The sequence below is a fragment of the Rhopalosiphum maidis genome, chromosome 1 (assembly GCF_003676215.2).
Source record: "Rhopalosiphum maidis isolate BTI-1 chromosome 1, ASM367621v3, whole genome shotgun sequence".
Taxonomy (NCBI): domain Eukaryota; kingdom Metazoa; phylum Arthropoda; class Insecta; order Hemiptera; family Aphididae; genus Rhopalosiphum; species Rhopalosiphum maidis.
In genome coordinates this window covers 11193237-11215241 of record NC_040877.1, presented here as the reverse complement: position 1 = coordinate 11215241, position 22005 = coordinate 11193237, and the positions used below count along the sequence as shown (strand labels likewise).

General features: G+C 27.3%; 1 protein-coding gene across 5 annotated transcripts in view; it reads left to right on the top strand.

The window, feature by feature from the left end:
- Positions 1 to 22005, top strand: part of LOC113548112 (serine/threonine-protein kinase tricorner) — a 121719-nt gene that overhangs the window by 15358 nt on the left and 84356 nt on the right. For 2 of the 5 annotated variants that reach the window (XM_026948794.1, XM_026948792.1), the window contains exons 1-2: positions 4593 to 4855; positions 10256 to 10588. The exons of 1 other annotated variant lie outside the window; for it this stretch is intronic. In XM_026948794.1, coding sequence (XP_026804595.1) covers positions 10330 to 10588 — 259 coding nt within the window. In that variant the 5' untranslated portion in view covers positions 4593 to 4855; positions 10256 to 10329. Of the gene's footprint in view, positions 1 to 1004; positions 1048 to 4402; positions 4519 to 4592; positions 4856 to 10255; positions 10589 to 22005 lie in introns of those variants that run through there. 2 more of the 5 variants (XM_026948796.1, XM_026948797.1) reach the window with 2 other exon arrangements.

Sequence of the window (22005 nt, the reverse complement as noted above, 5' to 3'; positions counted from 1 at the left end):
ACCAGCTTTTACCAGGATATATGTAGATAAGTTTAAAACATGTTGTTATAAAGTTTGTTTAGTTACGATTCATGTTAATTATTAAATCTTAAAGCAAAAGCATAATATCTTCATCGAGATTGTATTATGAATTATAATATTATATTTATAAGTATAGGTACTATTAATTAGGTAGGTATTATACTTTAAACGAAGTTAAATATTTATTGTTTCTTTGGATTAATTAGTACTTAGTGGACTTAATGTATGTACGCTCGTTTCTTACTAAAACGCTTATCAATAATTTTGTTTAATTTTTTCTGGTACCATTAAATTCTTTTATATAAACCATTTTTATCCGTATTTGTCATACAATAGTTTTTTTGATTTTATTATATCGTCTTTTTTCTATTCCATTTATCTAAAACTCGTGACAAATTTTTATTCCATTAAATCGATACTTCAAGTTTAAGTATTATGATAATTTATTTAAGTACACGCGCTATATATCATCTCACAACGATTGTATAATGCATACGCAAATACATATTAGTATATTTAAAAAAAAATGATATTAAAAGAATTCTAGGTATTTTTATTGTCTAATGCTTTTAAATGCAAACTGATGATAAACTTCTTAAAAAATTATTTCTTCTATGTTGTATATGAAACAGATAATATAGGTATTAGCAATAGAATAACAATTTATTTAATATTACTGGAATTAAATTTTCATCGTACAATATATATTACGTATAAATTATTTTATTTTTAAATTTTAATAAATTATACAAACGCTTGACATTAAAAAATAATATAACATTGCAGTTATTTACCTATAATGTTTCATAGTTACTTTATAAGTATAAATGATTGAGGATTTCAAATAACTTAAAATGCTAATCAAATAATTTAGTGAAAATCGCATTTAGTTTTAATCATTATTTTAAGTTTGTTTTTTATATTTCTATAACATTATGTTTTTTTTATTTCTTATTTATTTGAACTTTAAAAAAATGTTTCAGGTTAGTTGTATATGGCCCTGTCTGACAAGCTCGGCTGCAACAGGTAAAACTAAATGTAATTTTGCTACAGTTATTATTCTACTATTTAGTACTGCGGCCATTAATCATATTATATGAACCATTTTTGATTTTAATATTGGTATATGTATATTGCATGCATCATTATGAAAATATACCTACATTTAACTATATGATCGATATTAACCGGTAAAAACAATTGTAGAATTTGTTATGGCTGCAGCAGATTGGCATCGGTTACTATATAATAGTTACTTATACTATATATAATATATATAAATAAAATATATTCATATAATTAACACAATGAGAGACGTTTGCGTGTATGTGTATATCAGATAATTTAATTGTTAATTGATGCATTGAGAATAGTAGGTTATCGAAAGTCTCAACTGAGGATCATCTATCTACCAAAAAATATCGTGTGAAGTTCAATTGTGTTTTTCAGACGGTTTGTATAGGCAACCGTTAATTGGTTAGGTTGGCAAATGGGCAGTGAGTTCGTTAAGCAATATCTGCAACTTGGCTCCGCTCTATAGTATACATACGTACACATAGTTGGAAATGTGAAAGGTGAATTATTGGCTAACTTTGATTTGTTCTATTTATTTATTTTGCATTATATGTTTTGTTAAAAAATATTCAAATTGATGAATTATGTAGAACTTAATAATCGAATAAACTATTGACTATATTGTGTCAGTACCTACCTGTATGTCCGGTTAGTACTGCTATAATATGTAAGCGGTTGTTTAGCTTAATTTCACTAATACAAATTAATCATAATACCTATATATAAATATGATATTTGATATTTGGTTATTATTTTGTAGTACAATTAAATAGGTAAAAAACAGAAAATTAATGTGAATGTTTGATAAATTTATTAAATTAGAAAAATAACTAAATAGTATGATACATTGTGAGAAATTATTATTTAAAAAAAATATTTTTAATGAAGTTAGGTAAGTTGGATAATAGTTTTAAATGTTGTTTATAATTAACTTATCTTATATAGGTAGGTATTAAATTAATGGATGATATAATATTGACGCTGTCATAGCTTATAATAAATATATTATAAACTGAGCAAAATTTGTTATTTAGCTCATAATATATTTCATATTTGGATCTTATATTGAAATTTACAACTATTTCACGTTTAATATTATGTACACATCACGAATAAACACGGAGTCCATCTTCATTTTATATTTAATCAATGAATAAGTATATGCTAATTGTATAAATCAAACTTATTGTAGGATATAATGGTGGAGTATAATTGATCCCATTTTGATAGTGTAAATAATATATTATCATTATATAAAAATAACGTTGCATACACCTAAATTTCAATTATATTTTGAATAGTTAGACTACAATTAGAGAAATAATTAATTCTCGTAACCTACATTATGACAGGTAACCAAATGTATTTTATACTTTTCATTTATGAATAAATAATGTTTAAATAAACTCATTTAAATATTCCTACACAATTAATTGAAAGTATTATACGAAATTGATTGATCTAAATATATTATAATATTTATATTAAATATTAATAACATGATTAGAGATAATTCAATATATCGATATCCAATTAAATGTGTATACATTCATTTAGTGGAAATTGTTGTTGTCTATAATTCTGCGGTTTTAAATTTGTTTTTATTTTTGAATTTATATTATATTATATTAAACTTAATATTCTTTAAAGTAAAGCAGTTGAATGATTTTTTGATTAAAAAAAAAATACTATTTAAGTTTGGATGTTTCCATAAAATCTTTTACAATGTATAAACATTTTCGTTGTGTACATGTTGTTATGACAATATTTAATGATTCATTTTTCACGTTTAAATAATATTATACATATTAACATTCTCTAAAACTTGTTTTATCTACCAATTGGAATCTGGTTAATATCAATATACTTAATACATATATCTTTCAAAAAGTTTTCCATTATAGTATTGTATTTTATTGTTTCCTACTTGACCTTAAATGGCGTAATATTTCATTGAAAATACAAAAAACATTTCTGTTTATGTTTAACTATCGTTACCTAATATGTTTTCGTGTAACATCATGCCGTATGTGTTCAAAAACGTATGATAATATTGTAATAACAAGATGTATAACAGGGCTTGTGTACCTATACATATTTGTATACAAAAATATCAAGAAACGTGGTTTTACGTCTTTAGTTAATCGTTGTCTTTGTTTTGATCTAATTCGACGATAGATAAAAGCAAAATTATATTAATTTAATACGGCGTCGAAATGTACGGGGACGGGGTGCCTCGTTCGGGGATTTATATACGCACTCTTTGTAAAATACTCTATTATAATTGTGCGTTGGTTTACTTACTACAGTTACCTGTATTATTGTGATATAAATTTCCTCATTCCGCACCACTTCGTGTTATTTCATTAGTTAATATTCTCGGCATCCCGGAGAACTGGGAAATTGTGTTTAATGTACATTTTATGCGAACATGTCATTTATATAATTATAATACGGTATATGTACAGTAGACGGTATGCATACACTCGTAATCTCGTTCAAACGATTAAGATCTGATTCTGTTCGTTTCGTGCAATCCGTTCGAATTTTTTTAACCGTCGGCTGTTAGTGCGTAAAGTGTATTACGTTCGTTCTATGCTAATAATGTTTGGGGGGAAAAAACACGTTTCGTTTAAAACGCTATTATATAATATTGTTCATACGTAGATACTAGATAGGTTAGGCTACCTGATAAAGCGTGTATCCATACAGGCGTATGACAGGCGCCTATCTTTGACGTGACAAATAACGGCTAGCCACCTGGCACATTATACAGCAATCGCACAATTTGTTTACACGTAGCTTATTTAATACTACGGAGTTTTGTTTTACACACCACGTGTACCTACTACTCAGTAGATATTAGATTATATTATTACTATACATTTTTGACGTATCGGATTATCTTGTATTCGAGCCAAATTCACGTTGATATACAAGACGGGATTAAAACTCGATTCAAAAACTTTCAATAATTTAAAAAAAAGATTATTAAAGTTTAAAAAAATATAGAGCATAAAGTACACATGTACACTTTTAGTGTGTAAGTACAACACGGACACACAGTGTGGGTGCGATGGAGCACTAAAAACGTTAACACCACCAATAACGACAAATGAGGTGGTTTAAAGAGGGGCGGGTAGCCACTGGTATGGATGATTGGAAGAGGGGAAAGGGTTGGGTAATGGAAAGTGTGCGCGCCTTGACCTACGTCTTTGCGCATGCGCACCGACGTCACGTTTGTAAACGTCCGTTGGTGGAATTCAAAAACTCGCGAGCGCCTGCCGCCGCCGAGGGAACTATTACTGCCGCGTCTTCGTTTTTTCCCTATCAACGCAGCAGTGTTGTTGTTCCCGCCGATCCGTGCGTCCGCGTGCATTGCCGTTGTTGTTGCTCGCGATCCAACCCGTGGCCGTTTTGTAGGTAACCATAATAATATTAAAATATTATAATATTGTTGGTGATATTTTAATGCATATGTGGTGATTTTTTTATCTTTTTTTTTAATATATTGTTATACTTACAGTACGCCGTAAAAAGTGCCGTTTTATTAGTTTTTTTGTATGTTTTTTCGTTTTTAATCTATTTTATAGTGTTAAATTTTAAATTAAAATAGTTAATATTGTCTTAATAGTGTTGTGAAGTTACTTAATTAATTATATTTAACAGCCAGCAAATTTGTGTTTATTTTTCTATTAATAATTTTAAAGATCTAAAGACATATTGTAAGAACGAAACAAACAGCTATAGATATTAGATGGTATTTATACACGTTGGATAATTATTAATATTATTATTATTCTATCTTAAGTCCGATGAAGTCTTTTGCAAACACCAAGCAATGTGATGTTAACATTCAATTTATTGTTTTCGAGTGTTCAAATGACTGGAAAGTGGAAACCTTATATATAAAGTAGATGTAGGTCTCTATTGAGTAATAAGTAATAACAAATCTCGGCATTATTATAAGATTTATAGTTTTTGAGACTAATAAGTGAAACATATTTTTAACTTAAATTGTATGTAAAAAATGATTTAAAATTATCAATAATATCTGAAAGAACTGAAACGCTGATAAAAAAAAAATATTCTTATAACAAAATATGCATTAAGTTGTTTGATTATATATCGATTTACACTAGTTTACTCAAAAATAAATAAGAAACAACGTTATAAAGTGAATTTATAATATTTAATTTGTTTTAGTTATTATTGCTTATGTTTATTATATTATAACATAATTTTTAATAGGCTTTCATTACACTCAAATATTTTCTTACAAGTTTTTAAAATTAATATATTTATTTTTAATTATTTATATAATTTATTTTAAATATTTAATTAAATTTTATTTTTAATTCTATATAATATAATTAAATATCAGCACGTAGAAATCATCGCATATTTTTATATTTAGTACCTATGAAATGATAGATTTTAGGATATTATTTATTTTACGTACTTTAGCATTTGGTAAATAATCGTACTTTTTTTACAAATTTTCGAATAAATATATTGACAAATAATTTTATCGTTCTATACAGTGGGCATGACGAATGCGAAACATGAAAATAAACTAATAATTTCTCTATATCTATTTAAGAAAAAACTGTCAAAAGCATTCATGTTTTCGGTACGATGAAAATTATATACGTTTCCTTATTTATTTAAGTTTACATTATTTAATTTATATTTTGCTTGAAGTCAATATTCTGTAAGTTTCATGTGTATTTATAATAATTTGATTAATATATTAAATGCTGCAGTAATAACAGAAATGAGGGATTAAACCATAAAGAAAATATATATTTAATTCGGGTGAGATTTATCAACTCACAGATTGTAATATTTAATTCGGGTGAGATTTATCAACTTACAGATTGTAATATTTAAAATTAGATTACAAAATACATCTTTCTAAAATTATTGATTGTTTTGTTTATTTTTTGTTTTGAGTAAAGCTTCATAAGAAATAAAACAAATTAAGTATATACTTAAATTCTAAGTGAGTGAATTCTACAAAAACCATTTATAGATCACTTATATATAAATTATTTTTGCTTTGATATATAATCATCGAATTTGCTTAAGGTACAAAAATAATGTCTTAAATCGTGTACGAAATTATTTAATGTTATTTTATTAATTTGTATTGTTGTTGTATTCGAACTGAAATATTATATCAAAATGCATCATTGAGAAAATAATAATTTACGTATATATATTGTTAGTATAAAATTGCATATGTATTTTAAAATTAATCTATCCCATATTCTAGACCATATTCTATGTATATTAGTATGAATTTAGTACTTGATTTAGGAGGGTAACTATGTATAGTTTCCATATCCTTCATATCAACTGAAAATATTTTACTATCATGACGAGACATTTTTATTTAATTTCTATTATTATCGTTAAAATTAGTGCTTTGAGTCATATTAAGCGATGAAATGTGAATAAAATACAACCTTAGAGAATAATATTTAAATTTAAACTATTATTATGAAAAAAATTTATGACAATTTGCTTACAATGTATACATAATTTGACACTTAAATAAACACATAGCTCTTTATGCAGCCGGTGGTACGCCCACGTGCTTTATTTTTTTTATCTCTTCTTCCTATATATACATATACCTATGTCATATAAGATTCCACACCTGGTGACTTGATAGTTTTTGCTTCACTAAAAACGTTTTGTCAAACAGAACCGACTGTGCTCGTGTTGAATGGACGCCGAAAATGATATGTATAGAGTTCAATGACGAAAATATATCGAAAACTCACATTGTAGTTTCATCGCCCCCGTTGATCATTGCTGTTTGTCGGCAGCAAGGCTTTATCACGACCCCGCGGCGTTCGCTGTTCACGATCCTTTTCATATGTACTTATTATATGTGGCTTTCTCTCATTCAAATCGTTTTCCAGCAATCGTAAGAATAAGTTATACACGCTTTGTTACGTTTTTCTCGCGTGATATTATTGTATAGATAAAAATGGATGGTGTAGGTACCTATATCCGTTTTCCTGTTTAATTTCTGATAATTTTCTCTCTGCTTGATATACTTACCGTAAAATATGCAAGCTTACCGTCTGCCCGTTGATGGTTTTAAGTAGTTAACGATGATAAAAATGAAAGGTTTTCATGGTATTGCCCCATATTTGTCCTTGACATTTGACATTTAAAGTATACTTATATGTCGAGGGTTTCGTCCGGTAGACGGATACTTAATATTATAGGTATCATACAATAGTGTGTCCACACATTTTTGAAACATTTACTTTTATTCTCAAAATACTTAAAATTATTTTTATCAAATTAATAATACATAGAGATAGAGTTTGTTAAATGTAGTAGTGTGTCAGATTATGATTATATTCAAGACTTTTTATTTATTATACTAATTATTAATATATTATCAATGTATAGGTGAATATTAAAGAATCAAATCTTCGAGTGAAATGGAGTTCAAAAGTTCTGTACTAATGTTTTGTTTTAAACAATTAAATATTGATTTTTATACTTATAATAATATCAGGGATAATATCCATAATAATTTAAAAAATTGGGTTATTTGATTTATTTAAATTTTGTCCTTCAATAAATGATTGTCAATAAACAATATAAAAAAATTGTTTGAAAAAATAAAAATAAAAAATGACAAATGGTTTATCCCAAGGCCACCTTTGAAACGAATAATTATTTTTTTTTTAATGTTTATGGACAATTCGTTATTAAAAAACACACTCCTCTTCCGGTTATTTTGTTATCATTGCACTTTCTTTTAGTTTTGTCACTATTGTTGCCTACAAGACCCAATAATTTACTACCAGCAGGCTAACGCCCACTATGTACGATGGCAAAGGTATTGGAAAGACCCTGACATTTTCATCGAAAATCGTTCTATATTCTTTGGCATACAGTCATATTTAGCTAATATTATCGATCATTTTTCTTTCACCGTATCTAAGTGTCCATTTTCATAAGTGTTGGGCGTAGATTTAACCTCAATTTTTCAATTTGTTCGATTGAGAGTTGAAACCATATAATAATATAGTATATTGTATATTCACTAAGTATACAAATATAATATATTCATATTATAAACTATAAAAAATATAAAATTGTTTCTTTACTTTCTTGAAAGAACATATTAGTTGCCTACTATACTGTTGACTATCAGTGAACTAAAAAAACAATATCACAACAAACTACAAATCTGTTTAACAATTCAATACGAAAATATATTTACCAAATATTTTAATAAGGTGTGTTTCTTTATCTTTGTAATATTAGGGTAAACGCCCGTCAAACGGTTAATGACCTATCAGTAGTTATATGACTGTAATTTCCCTGAAGAGGATACATGTGTCTTCCTCTTTTAAGATAAAACCTTCATAACACTATTGGTAATTGCCCGTTGTTTGTTACGTTGACAGAGGGAAAAATAGTACCAATCCGGTTGTCACAGTCACAACCATAACCGGAATAACGGTAATGACCGCGAAAAGTCATTGACGTAACTCTAGGTTATTGAATTGCTTATTTTATTCTTATAATAATTGAAGAAATCCATTCTAGTTATTGAATAGCATGTATTCATACATTATGACAAATTATCACTTCAACAACAGAATAATATGTAAATAATTTTTGATTATTAAATGTATTTTAATTTAATTGTATTTTCCTATTATACATTTATTCATAATTTCATACTTGAATCATCATTGTATAATAACGATGGTGACTAATTTTATTAATGAGGTATATTGAAAACATTATTATAGATCGCATAGATAGCTGGTCTAATAATTGTTTTTTCTAGATATAATGTTGGAGAAAATATGATTTTCACTTGATAAAAATCAATAGGCGTTATCTTTAGCATAAATTTCGAGATAAATTTAATATTATTTTAAAATATAATAAAACTTTAATATAACTACGTGATATTATTATGTATATATATTTTAAAAATACGCTTACCTCACAATTTGGCATTTGCATATATTTTTACGTTTAAAAATAACTTTGAAATAAAATAATATTTTATAAGTACTGTATTGAATTTCAAACGATGATTATGTACAAAATATTATTGCATTCGTGACATTTATGACTAAAATTTTAAAAAAATGTACAAAAATATACAATTATATAATATGATACAGAGGGTATAAAATTATATACATATATTGTATATAATTGCTTGAAATTAAAATATGAAAATAATATGTTCACTGTTCACTGAGAACTTTATAAGCTATAACGTTTAGGTATTGCGTGCGTATAATAGTATTTGATTATTTTTATATTTTAATGTTTTTAATGACTATTCAACCACTGAAGGTAATTTTTATATTAAAAAAATGTTATTTTAGAGGAAATTAGATAAAACGAAATAGAAAGTTTGTTAACATTACGGATATTGGTAATAAAAATGGCAAAAGGTTTCGTCGGATTTTTATGTTATCGGGTTCAACTCGAATCTCCACTGCCACCATCAACCACCACCGCCGACTTACTCGTACCAAAATCGGTTGCTGTCCATCGCTGTAGCGAATATTGATCACTCCCTCGTGTTTCCAAATTTTCCGCTGGACTGTAGTCATCACGTCGGTACAGCTATTTTTCTGACTCGCGTTGTTTCATTGTCTACGCAGACCAGCTAAGAGTATATTGTACAAATCCGAATTTACATAATATACGTAATACTCGTCGCATTGCGAATAAATATTATATCGTATGTTTGTCCGACAATCGGTCGATCAGAATTCGCAACTTCTATAATCTATATAATATAATATATTGTACACATACATAAAATCGGCTGTTGTGGTGGATGTGTGTGGCGGGCTGGGTCAATATCATATCGAGGCAGTTTTAAAGATACATTTAATAACATATAAAATATGTAAAACATGTAAAAACAAATAAAATCATTAGGTATTGAGATACATTTTATCATTTTTTACTGACAACATTTTTACATTTTTCCAATAATAATGTATTGATAATTTGGGCACCTTACCCCTATACATTTCTAAGCGTTAGTGCCTTTGAATGGTCTGATCCGGTCCTACACGGTGGTGTATTGCAATCATAAAAAAAGACCTTTTTTATAAAGAAATATATATATATATACACACAGACTGGTGCTGCGACGAAGGATATAATGTGAACACTGGATCACTGGAGAAGCATTGTTATATTATATAAGTGCAAATGTCGCCGTATAGCAGGGAACACCACACGGCCGTCGTAGCCCCTGTTTCAGCGGTGTCACCCGTGATCGAAGAGTTTGGTAGCAATAAGAAAGACGACGCCGCCGCCGCAGCCGCTGCCGGTGGACTGCCGTCTTACCATCGTAAGTACTCGGAGTCTGGAAAACCTACCGCCGGATATACCAATGGGTTCTCGTTGCTCCGCCGATTGTTGCGTTGGTGGCTCGCCCGATTTGGTCAAAAGCCGTTGGTTAAAAAAGGTACGTCGAATTCGTTTATTATATATTATGACATACATTATACATTGTATATCGTGTAAATTAGGGTGGTTTTTATTAATATATACATTCATTTTTTTGTAAACGGTTTTTTATTTCATCTCATTCTCTGAAATATGTTGAATTAATTAAAGTTTTCAACTAATTGAACAAACTCTTTTACGTGATGCGCTAAATTATTTGAAATACAGCGCAAAGGGTTGTAACTTGTGTATATTAGCTAGCATTTGTATATAATTTACTATTAATATATTCAATAAAATGTATACCTATCATAAAGAGTATTGTAAATACGATTATTTACAAAATAGTTTTTCCTAGTAAACTAACAATTTTCTTTAAAAAAACAAAAAAAAAATACTTTATTTGTGTTTTTGCTGGAAATCATAAATTATATAATATAAAATGTTATACTTAATTATTATACTGTATGGTTTTGGGGTAAATATTACAAATAATTTTATGTTACCGTTATTACGTAATACGTTAATGTTTTTATTAATATTATGTACTTAATGAAAATCGTTCGTTAAATGGAATAACTAATATTATTATAATGAGAATAATGTATAATAATATTATAAGAGTATAGTGATAATAATTAATAATATATACACTGGATGATTCCTATACTTATATTTTTCTAAATTGTAGATCTTACGATATCATATTGTAAAAAAAACTATGTTGATATTATTTGTTTTTATACATTAAAAAATATACATTATTGTTTGATTATCGGTAAAAATACTTAAAATTAAAAGTTATTTACATTTTGTATGATATTGCCCGGTTTACGATAAAAGAATTATTACATAATATGTATATTGTTCAATTTGTAATTGTCTTTTTTTCGGTCTATTGACTTATTTTGTGAGTATAATTTATATCATATAAATTATATGTGATTATACACGTATATATTAATTACCGTATATATGTATACATTATACAGCACGTTGTTACTCTAAGTTGCTCGAACTGCTTATTAGTAATCATAATATGTAGCCATTGATTGTATGTCATGATTAGTCACTTTAGCGTTATATTTCTTATAAAAAAGTTTATATACCTGTGTATATATAACACAGTTTAATGTAAATAATAACTGTACGAGTACTCGCTGATAGCGAAACGTGTTTGCTGTTTGGTTATCAATCGGGATACGAATTCAATGTCACCTGTGTATAATAATGTATGAGGTTTCAAATTTAACTTAGTTTTATTTTTATTTTTTTGCGAATATCGTTACATTTTATCATTGAGTGTGTGTAATTAAATTTCTTTATCACCAACAGGTGTTGGTTTAAACACCATTTTTCTTTATTTATCCGCAATTGCAATGTGAAAAAATTGCAATCTGGGTGTTTATTTGTACGATCTACATTCGTATATATTTATTTGAATATAATAAATAACCAAGTCAAAATATCGATTAAATAATATCATGTCGACACTATACTATATCTATGATATTCCCGTAATATTGTTTTTTTTTTTTTGGTTGTGTGTGCGTGTGTGTTTATCCTGCCTAATCCAAGGTTGTAATAACCATTGTTTTTTTATATTTTTATATTTTGTGTATTCATTTTTTGATTATCATTCGATTTTACAAAAGATACAATTAAATAAAACTATGTATAGTTATATCGTATATTAACTGCAGTGGGTCCCAAGACGTGTGTCTACAGTATAAGTAATATAATTCTAATTAAAAATACCTATACACTATATTTTTTTGTTTAATCTATCACGATTTAGACGCGTAGACATTTTAAGGACGTTATTATACCTAAATTAATTTTAACTAATCCCCGGAAATAATTCACAAAAAATAATTTTGAAATTGTTTTTGATTATTCTTTTTGAGTTTTAGAGAGTGTAGGAAATAAATTAATTTGTTCAGTAACTGTACTAAGATTTTAATTTTAAAGCTTAGAACTTTTTCGACTTTTAAATGTGTATGATTGTATGCGTTCAATAAAGTGAAAATTTAATTAAAACACGTTAATTATTTTGCATTGACGTATTTTTTTTTTTATTGATGTTATGAATTTCTAAAAATTCTTTAACATTGTTATTACCTTGGCTACTTAAACATATAAGTACACAATAAATAAATAAATAAATCTATACTTAAATTAATTTATTCAGAAGTGTTTGACTTTGTAATAGTCACAATGTATCGCTATTTATAATTATTACCATATTTTAATAACTGATTAATCAGCATAACATAAGTATTTTGCGCTACCACTTGAATTTATTAATATATTTTAAGATCATCTGTTAAATTTCAATCGATAAATAGCTATTAAACGTTTTACGAAGTACTTTGTTGTTTTACATTATTTTACCAATTGCACAATTTAAAATTGTATTATGATTAATTGATCAAATAATAAAATTATTGTTTTACAATTGTTAAATAAGAGAAAGAAGTTAGTGTTTTATGCCAAAATTAAAGGTTAACATAACGGTTAATAAATTTGTTTAGTACAATGACCGACACTCGAGTTTATCAGTTAGAATAAACCATGACTTTAAATGACATAACCTCCATTTAGAAAGTTACTGATGTAGGTCAATTAGGACCAATCAAATAAAAATAAATAATTTAGTAAGTTATTAATTTATAAATCTCATCTATAATATCAATAATAACATTTAAATGGTTTTAGTTTAGTTTATTTTAGTTTTATCGATTTCTATAAATATACAATTATTTATATATCTATGTATATGAGTACCTATGTTTAATTGATGCCACATTGTTTATGTATTTTAAAGATAACCTACAAGATATTTTACAATCTTTCCGTCATTAACCGTGTATTATAACAAAAAACTTGAAAAATATACTTTTAAGTGAAATTACTTATAGCGTAAATACATTTATTACTTTTATGTTTAGCAGAAGCATATCGGTTTTACAATGAAATTTATTTTTTTTTTGTTCCACTAATGCTTTTTATATAGAGTATAGTCTGAAGAAGGCCTCCGTTGTAACTAATATTGCTTTCTGTATGTTGTGCGCTAAACTAACAGCCGAGTAGGAATGCTATACCATAATATAATGGTGTGTTGCTTTTTAATTTGTCTTGTATTGCCTAAAACGTTACGCTGAACGAATATTCTAACCACCTTAATTATAGACTAGCGGATATTATTCTTAACGCAGTTTTTCGTGGTATGAAACTTACCTACCGTAATCAGCCAATGCTGTACTGCAGCATCTGCAGCAGTTATCATCGATTTACTGTTAATATTTTAGTCATCGCGGTGATTAATCATTATTGATTGTGACTTATATAAATTAGCTGTTAATGGAAAACATTGAAATTTAATATGTGAAAAACTGATGCATACGCATCAATCAATTTATCAAATTTAAACTCTTTTTCTAGCAAATTTAATTGGAAAATTCACCGTTTTACTGCAAAGTAATAATTGCTGATCAAACTTTTACATTTTACCCATAATTTTTTTGGAGTAGAATAGTTTGGTCAGGAAACTCCCAATGGTTGCAAGATGTCAATTTCTCACCAAACTTTTTGTTATTTGTGTATTAAAAAATATTCAAAATCTTTATATTACCATTTACTATACTTATCATTGTGTTTTGAAGATTGTTTATTGGTTATTATAGTAAATTATTATGTATGATATAATAATGCATAACACTTGCTTCGATTCTATTATTTGATTATAATCATACATTTTTAAAAATTCGATCAATTGAAATTATTGGCTATGTGTATTTTATAAATATGATACAGTTTTACATATATTATCTTTATCACCATTTAGTCTCATAGGCATAATTTGGTTAATTAGTTTGGGTGGGCTAAAATTATAAAAGCTTACAGACCCTCAGAGGCTCTGGCCCGCACCTCACCGTATAATAGTTTTTACAGAAATAATATAACATACCAAGTCACCCAAAATTTAATTTGGTTATTACTAATCGTCAAAAACCAAATACCGACTTAATATATCAATCACAATATACAACTCACTATATTATATCAAGTAAATTATTTATCAAATGAAACTATAAAAAAATAATACAAATTGTTACATTTTATAGTTGTAAACGATGATTAGATATAGTAAATGTATTTAGTATGTCTTCATTTTTAAGACTACGAGAAATTTATTTTTCTATATAAATAATAGAAGCATTAGAAAATTTATCGTGATACATAGACGTCCTTAACCAATTTTTATCTTCCTCATAACTGAGAAAAGACCTCTTACATGTGCCTACTTGAAGAAATTGATATAGTGAGAGACAAAGATAAACAAGTATATAAATTTGGATATATTTTAAATCTACAAGTAATTTTATTTCCTCCAAATCAAAATTAAATTTTTTACGTTTTTAACAGTTTTTTTGCCACTAACATTTCTGAATAAAGAACATTTACAACTATATATTAACAAGACACTAAAAATAAAAACAATACAATATTTGATGAAATATTTATTCTGATCATAATTTAATTTATAAAAATTATTAATATATGACGCTATTCTTAAATTTTTTGAAAATCTTTCTTGAAGTTCGTAACTATACAATCTGTAACATGATAAAAATCAGTACGACTTTTGCGATAAATATCTGTAATTCGATTTTGTTTGATTTATTCGCGTTTTGCTGCTCAAAATTCATGGTTGTAAAAACATGAAAAATATTTAAGTTTTTAGGCTGCTTTTTTGGCGTTTTGTACAATGACTTTTAAATTAATATTTATCAGTTTCGAGGAGCTCTATAGATTATTAGACTCGGCATAAATTAATGATATTATTTCAGTTATTTTGAAATTCAGTTTCATACTATAATGACTCCAAAGTATCCTTGGATTAAATTAACAGCCCTTCTAACGTTGCACTTTTATTTAAAAGATTAATATTAAGAACATTAGTAATTTTCGCCAATATTTAGTCCTATTATCGAGTTTCAAAGAAGATTTTCGAACAAAGTCAATCAATTTAAACTGTTTGATTATTTTTAATCATATTTTATGTGTTTTTTAAGTTTCTAATAAAAAATGTAACTTTCATGACCAACATATGATATTATACTCTATAGAAGATGTTTTCGAGTATTTTCGATGACTCACCGATATTAAGCTTTAATTAACTACAACACTGCACCTTTAACATATGTATATATGTTTAAATGACCTACACAAAATAGTGGCCTACTCTACGATAATAATATAACTGATTTTTATCATTCATACTTTTTATGTGTTACTTAGCTTCGTTCCACGATCTTTGATCTTACTTTTTTACTTTCATTTAATATGATGTATTTTTATTATTATTTTTAATTTATATGGATATTTTATTGTACCTACGTTATCGCATCTGTAACATATACATTTATTGTTACATTGTTGTACTTACTTATATGCTAAAATGTAGAAACAGTATATTATTCAGTTACTTTCGAATACACGGATAAGAAATCAAATTTCGAATGGTATTCTTAATTATTATTATCATTTAAACAAATTAAATTAATTACTTATTAGCTTTAGTAAATTATTTTTCAATTAAATAAAACTTTTGAGATTAGACTATATGTATTTATATTGTATATTATATATTAAATATGGTAAAATACAATATAGTGTTTTAACCTTTATACTGTTTAGCAGTTTAGCACTCTGTGTAAGTAAATAATGTGTTTGTTGTGAATATTATATTATTGACGTCAATCGTGTGTTGCGTTAATTTTTTTTATTTTTTTGTTATTGCTCAGTAAATGTATAGTGTAGTATTATGTGGTCATTGGCTTGTAAACAATGTTGGCAGAGAAAAACAGTTGTTTTCATTTCCCGTTGGAAATATTAAATTTTGGAGTAGCGGAAAATACGCCTTGCTATTATGCGAGATATAAAAGTAATGAGTAATGCCTCTTCAAACTATACATAACGGATATCATCGTTTTTTTTTTTCCAATAAAATCACAACAAATAAAAATTTACAAATTCATATATTTTCATTTTTTCACAATAGAAACAAGGAATAATACATTTCCGAATGGTTATTGCGCATAGTGGTTTTAACAAAAAATAATCTGACTGTCTAATAAATTTAATTAGTTTTGTATATATTATACTATTTAAATGCATAATGTTATTATATGATGGATTTTTAAGTGCTTACAATTTTTTTATTATTTAAAAATAAAAATAACTAATTATAATGAGGAAATATATTCTAATAGAATATAATATCTAATATTATTAACTGTTGGCAGTTTGATTTTTTTACTCATGAATAAATTTATTTAATTTTTTTTCAATTTAATTAGCTGAATTCACACAAGTTATGTACGTACTTTATAAAATAAAAAAACATGTTTGTTCCATCGTCGTGAATAATACCTATTTGTTATGAACACTTTAACTAGTAAATATATATTCTGTACGGTATAGACACTAGGGCCAGCACGTTATTTTGGCATGTTTTTCATTTTTTGTAATATTTATTTATAATTCTTTTTGACCGATGTTCTGCAAAATAAGTATCCTAACATGAAGTGTGTCCAGTTTGCATATTAAGCCAATAATCTTACATAATTGACGAGCCCTGTTATAATATTTCTAAAAAAGGTTGTCCTAACAAATGATGACAGGGTGTAAATTTACTGACTTTTTTATTTTGTTATTTCGGTTTCAAACGTGAGTAAGTGAAGTATAACATAAAAAAAAAAAATTAAGCAGGACAAGTGGATTAAATCATACCTTGATACAGTTAGTTTAATTTAACGTAAATCTTATTAAGATTGTATTCAATTTTGATTTTAAAATCTGTGGTGGTGATTACGATCATCATAATAAAAAAGCGAAAATGGCTTTTCTTCGAACGATGCTTTGTATTGAACCACTGCACTACTAACTAGCCGTATATTGTATGGCTCATTTCGTTTGTTCGTACCGAATATTACGATTTGTTCAAATGATTTTGGGTATATGTGTACAAAAACAATGGGTACAATAGCCGACATGTATATCATGTGCATGCGTGTAGATATAGTGTCGCCGCGAAACTTTTCCGCCAGACAGTCGAGAGAAACAGAACAAAAAAAAAATTCATGTATAAGAACATATAATAATAATAATAATAATCAAAATAGGCGAGACGACGAGATACATATTTGCGATCGAGAGAGACGACACCTAGCTCGCAGGTACTTACGTATATATGTATACACAGACCAGTTGATCTTTTATCATTACAAAATCATAACAGAACATATCAGAGAAACGTAGTATCCTATATATCTCTCGTATATTACATAGTAATGCGTTTGTATTGTAATAGTACCTATTATTATTATATATAAAAGGTATAGGTACTGTATATTATACTACATATAGGTACGTATATTACGATCATGTTTGCTCTATTATGCCCGTTTCGATTAAACAGCATAATGCGACGTGGTGCGTGTAAGTATAATAATATTATATTATGTATAGCAGAAGAAGCTACATGGTTGAATGGCCATCAGCTGCCGATCATCACACATATCATACATATTATGCGTATCATAACTCGAACTGAAACGTGTTTGCGACCATCGAATTGTCGTATCAGTACATAATATTTCCGCCGAATCGGTTGTTTGTTTGTTTATGTGTGTGTGTGATTGTTTGCAAGATGCTGCGCAACGAGTCCAAGTATTATATTACCTACCCCGGGTTGCACGTATATATAATAAAGAATAATATATAGGATATCCGCGTATATGCTACCGATTACACGGGGAACAATAGGTATAGTTTAGAAGTTTGGATATTTCTGCAGTATACCTACTGCAGTTATAGTTATAATTACCGGTCTATTACGAGTAGAATACATTCATAATTACAATAGTATTTATTGAGAAACTTATTCAACAAGGGCTCATATTGTGAAATTTCATTTTTTTTTTCAATAGATGAAGAAACTAAATATTTTTTTTTACTATACTTTTTTCGTACTTTAAGATGAATTAAAATTCATTTTAAAAATAAAAGCGTATTGGAAGCAGTATTTTTAAAATTAGATTTTGGCTTTTGTTTTAATAAGATTATATTCAACTTAACCAATTTATTTATTTATTCATATAACATTACATATTAGATATTTAATGTATTATTATTTAGTCTCTGTAGAATAATTGTATAGTTTGCGTTGTCGGGGAATGATTCATAAAGAACTAAGATTTCTTCAATTTAATAAATACGTATTTCACCGCAACCCTCTATTCATATTTTTCTAAACATCCTATTGCTTGTGATTTGTGTTGGTCCTATACTAGTTTCTAGGAATAGAGAACATTGTTTGTACTCTTTTTTATGTTTTTCATTTGCCTTTTTTCCAATTCAACCGATGTTTATATATTATGCGCGCTCTTTATATGCACATCGTCGCAGATGACCATGTGAATTCCCGACCTTGATGTATGATATGGACATATTTTTTTACCTTAGAAATGGGTTTACCGCACATGAACGCGCGTGCTATGTGTGTAACGACTTATTTAGGTGCCTATATAATACATGAGTGTATTGTTCGCATTTTTTTTCTGTCGCCCTTAGATAAGGGAAACTGCAGCAGTATATTATGAACCGCTGTGTAGTTATATGGAAATAAAAACAAAACCATCACCCCGAGACACTATATAACAGCTCATGGTCGTTAATATATTGTGTGATATAAGTACTGTTTATTTATTCGATTTAAGTGCGTTTATTTATTCCCGGAGTTTATGCTCGTATATATATTATTATATTCATGTACAGAAATGGGCGCGTATGAGAGTATGCGACTATATACATTGTTATTGAGAGCCGCTGAAAAAAATAAAATTGCAGTCGTCGATATATTTTTTTTCCAATGTTGCTTCAGTGTTTGTGTATATTTCTTTTACGTGGGTATATACATGTATATTACGCGTTATATATTTTAGAAAAATTAGGATTACGCTTATATTTCTATAAAAACAGTTGTTTACTTATAGAAACGATTGTATTTATAAAATAATAACTATATATGAGCTATTCATTTTTTTCTTATTTTATCGTAAAGTTTAGTCATGTGTTACGATTTTCCAAAAAAATAAATTATGCATAATAGTTCTTAATAATAAAGTCATATTTATTCAATGCTGAATGCTATAATTACTTTACTGGACAATAAATTAAAATATATTTTTTTTTATATTTAGGAGGTTTTTCAAAATTTTTTATTCTTATTGATAAGCGAAGTACGTATTCGAGAATTAATACTTTTATTATGTGGTTATTTCGTTCACACAGTAGTGCAGCGCTCAGAATATTTTTCAACCCAGGTTTCCCGAGGTGTTAAGATTAGTCAAACACCTCTGTGTATGTTTCACTACGCATTAAAAATAGGAACGGTGAAAATTCAATGTCTCGTATGAAGCTTGTACCCATAGTAGCAAACTTTTTTTGGCTCTCTTCCTTATACGCTTGGCGTATTGGTTCGCTATTTTCATTGCGAGCACGTCTTTCTTTAACCGACAAATATTTCGCATTTACACACACACGCATTGCATTTATACTCATTCACGTACATGCTCAGTCGTTTGGCCTACTTCCAAAATCATCTAGTACCACATTTTAAGTGACACTTTAGGTAGGTACTCTATATAACAATGGCGCGTGTTAACTGCTCTAGTCGACAATTTCGGTTTGGAGTAAAAAAATCATAAATTTAATATGATAAACAAAATACGACGTAATGGTCGTCTTTTTAATTATTTATTTTTCCGCGAAGGTCGAGAATTCTGGACGCAATGAATGGAATTGTGCAAACCCATTAGCGATGGTCACCACTACCATTTTTTTTTTTTTGTCAATATCCTAAAACACGCGTAGGTATATATAATAGTCATAGATTTTTTTCTACTGATGGATTAAAATAATTCCATTTCAATTTCATTATATTGTTGCTTTTATTTTGTCTCGCTGTGGCAAGACATTTGGAGGTCGTCGTGTACCGTGTACGACGTGCGTCGAACATAATATGAAATACATTGTAACACATATTATATATATATAATTTATACAGGGCGCACCCGGAACAAAACGTTTTGGCCTTGACTCCGTTCTCCAGACCGATATCTCGGAGTATGATGGTGTGATGTGTACGCATGCGCAGAGTGGAATAGTTGCAAAATATATAAGTTTAATAAAATAATAACTAAAAACAAAATATTAAATGCCCGCTGCCGTAAAACGCTAACCGATTTTTTCTTACTTGCTATTGCACAATGAATGGGGACAACTCATTCCGTTCCGGATGCACCGGTTATTAGCAAATAAGTAATCCCCCACGTTTCCGGTCGATGACTTCCCGACAGAAAATATTGTAGATAACAAACATTTTCTTCTTTTTTACATTTTTTTATTTTTATCATAAAAATCAAAAATACCTCAAGACTTTCAGAACTTGTGTTAACTTATTATATAATTAAACTATACAATTGGATAACAATTAGACTATATTTTATACATTCCTGATATTGTTTTTATTACGACCTTCGTAGTATACCTATATAAGTGGTGCTTTGTGTACTATTTAATTTACAATTTATACTGTTGAAAAGTTTGAAATAAAAATTATCTTCTGTGACAAAATCTTATATATTTTACTTGATATATTTATTATTTGTAGAAAAAACTATATGATTATAATAATTATAAAAAATTGCCGTCTTGATGTATTCTTTTAAATATTTTTATATTAAAAAACGTTTAAAAAATACTAATATTGATAAGTAACAGGACGATTTTATTTCTATAATATATATATTATTCGGAAAGAAAAATATGTGAAAACATATTATTGCAATACTTAATGTTATTAAATAATATGCAAAATAAATATGCGTTTATCTAAATTACGCAATTGATTAGATGGAAACACATTTGACCTTGATAGTCTGTTGTATGATAAAATCTTATTTTCATATTTATATATGCTGTATCTACAAAGTGGAATTGCCTATTTCATGAACTGGATATCCAGATACTGACATTCGACCAGATCGTGAATTTTAACGAAAATATATTATATATGCGGACATCTATTTCATGAAATGGACAATATATTCTATAATGTACACTTCGTGTAATTATTATAAGTTATTTAACAGTAAATTATATTTTATTAATTTCTATACTTTTCTATATTGTTTTATGAAGAAAAATATAGCAATTCATTATATTTTATTTGTATAAACCAAACGTATTTATGTATGAGTATAAATGAGATTGATAATAATAAATGCTAATAAATGATAAAAAATAATTTTAATAAGTTATGGACTATATAGTAAAATATTATTTTTCTATTTTATTATTAATTTT